This window comes from Hylobates moloch, unplaced genomic scaffold, assembly GCF_009828535.3.
Source record: "Hylobates moloch isolate HMO894 unplaced genomic scaffold, HMol_V3 SCAFFOLD_7105, whole genome shotgun sequence".
In the NCBI taxonomy this organism is placed as follows: domain Eukaryota; kingdom Metazoa; phylum Chordata; class Mammalia; order Primates; family Hylobatidae; genus Hylobates; species Hylobates moloch.
In genome coordinates this window covers 1-3,556 of record NW_026659380.1, presented here as the reverse complement: position 1 = coordinate 3,556, position 3,556 = coordinate 1, and the positions used below count along the sequence as shown (strand labels likewise).

At 64.2% G+C, this 3,556-nt stretch overlaps 1 protein-coding gene across 1 annotated transcript; it reads right to left on the bottom strand.

Moving 5' to 3' along the window:
• Window positions 1-348: 348 nt before the first annotated feature.
• On the bottom strand, window positions 349-2,514 carry LOC131382798 (caskin-1-like). The gene is made up of 3 exons (XM_058435309.1): window positions 2,167-2,514; window positions 1,757-2,008; window positions 349-885 (listed from the first exon to the last, which is right to left on the bottom strand). The coding sequence occupies exons 1-3, from the start codon at window positions 2,398-2,400 to the stop codon at window positions 736-738; spliced, it is 636 nt and encodes a 211-aa protein (XP_058291292.1). The 5' UTR covers window positions 2,401-2,514; the 3' UTR covers window positions 349-735.
• Between the last annotated feature and the right edge of the window lie 1,042 nt (window positions 2,515-3,556).

Below are 3,556 nucleotides of genomic sequence, written 5' to 3'. Positions count from 1 at the left end.
TCTTTACCACCCGCTTCCCTTGCTCTCAGCAGGAGCCTGTGTGCCTGCCAGTGTCCCCAGGGGTGACTCAGAGTGGCCTATGTTTGGGGCGTGTGTCTCTGGAGCTGGTGCTTTAGGTCACCGCCGGGGCAACATGGGCAGCAGGAGGGGCCGGGAGCGGCTGCTCCTGGGAGGGTTGTGGGTGCGCCCTGCCCCGCCCTTCCGTCGAAGGCTCCCGTTGGCCCCAGCCACTGGTTCCCTGTGGCTGCTGCTGGTGGGGCTCTGGGGGCCCCTTCCCCCGGGCCACCAGCCCTGGCTTGGACCACAGCACCTGCCCTCCATGCTTGGAGCTGCTCAGGAGGTGGGAAGTGAGGGGCAGGAGGTCATGACAGCCGGTGAGGCTTGGGAGCGGGCCTGGGTGTCGGTGGTGGCAGAGCTTGACTCTGCCCCTTGTTTTCTCAGTCCCTGAATATCTCCGTGTTTGTTTGGCTGCCTCCGTCTCCATGTCTCCAGGCGATGGCTCTGTGTGTGTCTTTGGGCCTGGGTGTGTATCTGTGGGTCTGTGTTTGGAGCTCCCTCCTAGTCTGGCCTTCTCTTCGCCGTGGCTTCCTGCTTTCGAAGCTGTGTCCAGTATCTGTTTCCTGGTGCGGAGTCTGGGAGGCCGCCTGCCGCAGCTCTGATTCAGTCTAAGCTCAGTCCTTCTCAGGGTACCAGGCCGTGGGCACAGGGGAGACACCTAGATGTTTCGTGCTCTGTCTAGATTTGGAGATACAAATGATGACTGGTCTTTCCCAGGGGCTTGTTTGGAGGAAGGGGTGGCTGGCAGCACTTTTGTTCCACATACAGAGCGGGTGTTGGAATCCATTGCGGGTCCTTGGCCTGGTCTGGCCCTGGAGCCTCGGCTTCCTGTGGTGGGTGGGAGCCAGGCATCTGGGTTATCCCTCCGGGCCTGGGCACCTGGGACCCCCAGGGAGAAGAGTGGGCGGGCGTTTTGAACAGAATGTCCGGCATTGGTTGAGACATTTCTGGACTACCTTCGGCCCGGATGGGAACGCGGTGCTGAGATTTCCAGAGCTGGGGCAGCCTTAGGCAGTTCTCAGCGCCGGCCTCTGTTTTCCATCTTGTCTACCCCAGAGACGCTGACCAGAGGCCGGGGGGCAGCAGGAGGTGAAGGTTCATGCGGGGGGTGTTGGGCCCTTTTCCTGCTCATCCGCCCCTGCTTCAGTCACGGCCGGGTGGCAGCCCTGGCCCTCCCATGGCCACGGGGACTCCGGCCTGTTCGTGGTGGGAGAGAGACGGTGCGGACAGGGGGGGCCTGGTGGGAAGGGCTGGCCTCAGTCCCCTCTGGGCTGCTGGTGCCTTGGCCGCACTGAGCCTCACACAGGTGCGTGTGGGCCGTGAGAAGGGACACGGGTCCTCTTGGAAGTTCCACTGGAGCCTTGGGATGAAGCTGCCTCGGGGTGTGCTTGGGCGCCATCCGAGGGGGAGTTTCTTGCACACATCCTCCGCACTCTTACTCTCCTCCCCCCAGGAGCAAGCACGTTCTCTGGAGTGGTGTCGGGACTCCCAGCAGCCATGGGGGCTCTTGCCTCGGCCATACCTGCACTAAGGGAGGTGGGCTTGGTGTCTCCTTTCCCTCTCAGAAGTGGGTCCCAAAGGAGGCTTCTGTGCCAGGAGCTGGGCAGTGTTGGCGGAAGGGAAAGGCCAGACGGAGTGACCTGCCATGCGCACGAGTCACGCTGCTCTGGGCAAGTCTCCGCCTCAGCTGCATTCTCACCCGGTTACTTAGTTGCTCTGAAGAGGTGCGGAGAGCAGAGTCCAGCGTCCAGCCCGAGGCAGCCACCAGGGAGGCCGTGGGTGTAGCGGGAGAGCCGCAGCCCAGCCTGTGCCGGGGTTCCTCCTCTACGGGCCGCCGCGGGAGGCTGTGTGTGTGCTGGGGGCCGTGGCTCTGCTCCTCTGAGTGGCCCTGCTGTTTTCGGATGGGACTCGGCCCTTCTTGGGGTATTGTCCTCTCTCCTTCCTTCCCGCCCTGCAGGCAGGGTGGGAATCACAGGGTGGCTGTGTGTTGGGGCCGGGCCAGTGGCCCTGTGTATGAGAAGGCTGAGCAGGGGGAGCACAGCCCCGTCTCCCCGCACCTCCCGCCTCCCTGCACCCCCCACCTCCCCGTGCCCCCGCCTCCCCGCGGACCATGGTGCTCTTGGGTTTGACTTTGGTCTCTGGGTTGGGCTGTTCCGGAGTCACCCCACTCCAGCCAGGCCTCGTCACCTCACAAGGCTGTGGGTCTGGGTGCCCAGGCGTCGCCGCCTCCTTTATCCTCTCTCCCCGGCCTGGCTGCATTTCAGAGGAGCCCTTCTTCACGCTTTGGCCCTGGGACGGGTAAAGCGGGGGTTGGTGGGGAGGGCGTGCAGTGTGCTGCCACATGTGTCCACCCCAGCAGCTCAGGGCTGTCACCGCCCCCACCTGCTCAGACTCTGCCCACGGGACTGTCACCGCCCCCGCCTGCTCAGACTCTGCCCATGGGGTGTCACCGCCCCCACCTGCTCAGACTCTGCCCACGGGACTGTCACCGCCCCCACCTGCTCAGACTCTGCCCATGGGGTGTCACCGCCCCCACCTGCTCAGACTCTGCCCATGGGGTGTCACCGCCCCCACCTGCTCAGACTCTTTCCACGACATTCACCCCCCACCTGCCCACCACGGGATCCCACCCCCCACCCCCACGGATGTCACCCCCACGGACTGTCACCGCCCCCACCTGCTCAGACTCTGCCCACGGGACTGTCACCGCCCCCACCTGCTCAGACTCTGCCCACGGGGTGTCACCGCCCCCACCTGCTCAGACTCTTTCCACGACATCACATATGAGCAGGTCCAGCAGCAGACGTGGGAGCCTCACAGCCTGTGAGAGTGTTGGGGAGTCAGGAGTGTCTGGGGGAGCCGTGTGCTTCCTGGCCTGCCCAGGCTCTGGCTTAGGCCGCGTCGGCAGAGGTTTCGTGTCTGAGGTCAGAGGGGGACTGGCAGCCCTGCTGTCTGGTCACTGTAGGAGTGCTGAGTTCCCTTTTGGACACAAGTAGAGCCCCTCCTGAGGAGACGGGGAGGCTCCCGCAGGCCTTCCAGGAGTGGTAGAAAGCGCCAGAAGCATGTGAAGTGGTGGAGAGAAGGCCTGAGTTGCCCCTAGACTCTCACAGGTCTGCATGCAGGAGGCAGGTTGTAGTTGGAGGCCTGGCCCCCAGCCTAGTGCGGGGCCCTCGGTGTCCCCTGGCACCCCCGCACCTCTGAGAATTCCTGGAACCCAGCCGAGGAGTGAAATCAAGTGACCAGAAGAGGACTGGGGCCCCGGCCTTGCCAGGGGACTGGGGGGTAAGGGGGAGGTGTGGGCGGGGCGCTGCCCCCAGACCTGAAAGCTGGGATTGGGTCCCAGGTCTGCCGGGACCTTTCTGGTAACTGTAGACAGGTCATGTTGCCTGCTGCAGCAGCGCGCCTGCAGCGTGCCTCCTTGTTTGCAAACCATAGGGAAAGCTGCCTGACCCACTAGGGAGTTGCGGGTAAGGCCGTGTGCAAACAGGCCTGTACGGGG

Excerpts from the sequence above, each read along its gene's own strand:
- LOC131382798 (XM_058435309.1), bottom strand. The coding sequence starts at position 2,400 with ATGTGGCAGCACACTGCACGCCCTCCCCACCAACCCCCGCTTTACCCG. Across the intron at positions 2,009-2,166 it reads TCAAACCCAAGAGCACCATG|GGCGGGAAGGAAGGAGAGAG; the intron begins GTCCGCGGGGAG and ends CCCTGCCTGCAG. Across the intron at positions 886-1,756 it reads CAGAGCAACTAAGTAACCGG|GAAGCCGAGGCTCCAGGGCC; the intron begins GTGAGAATGCAG and ends CACCCACCACAG.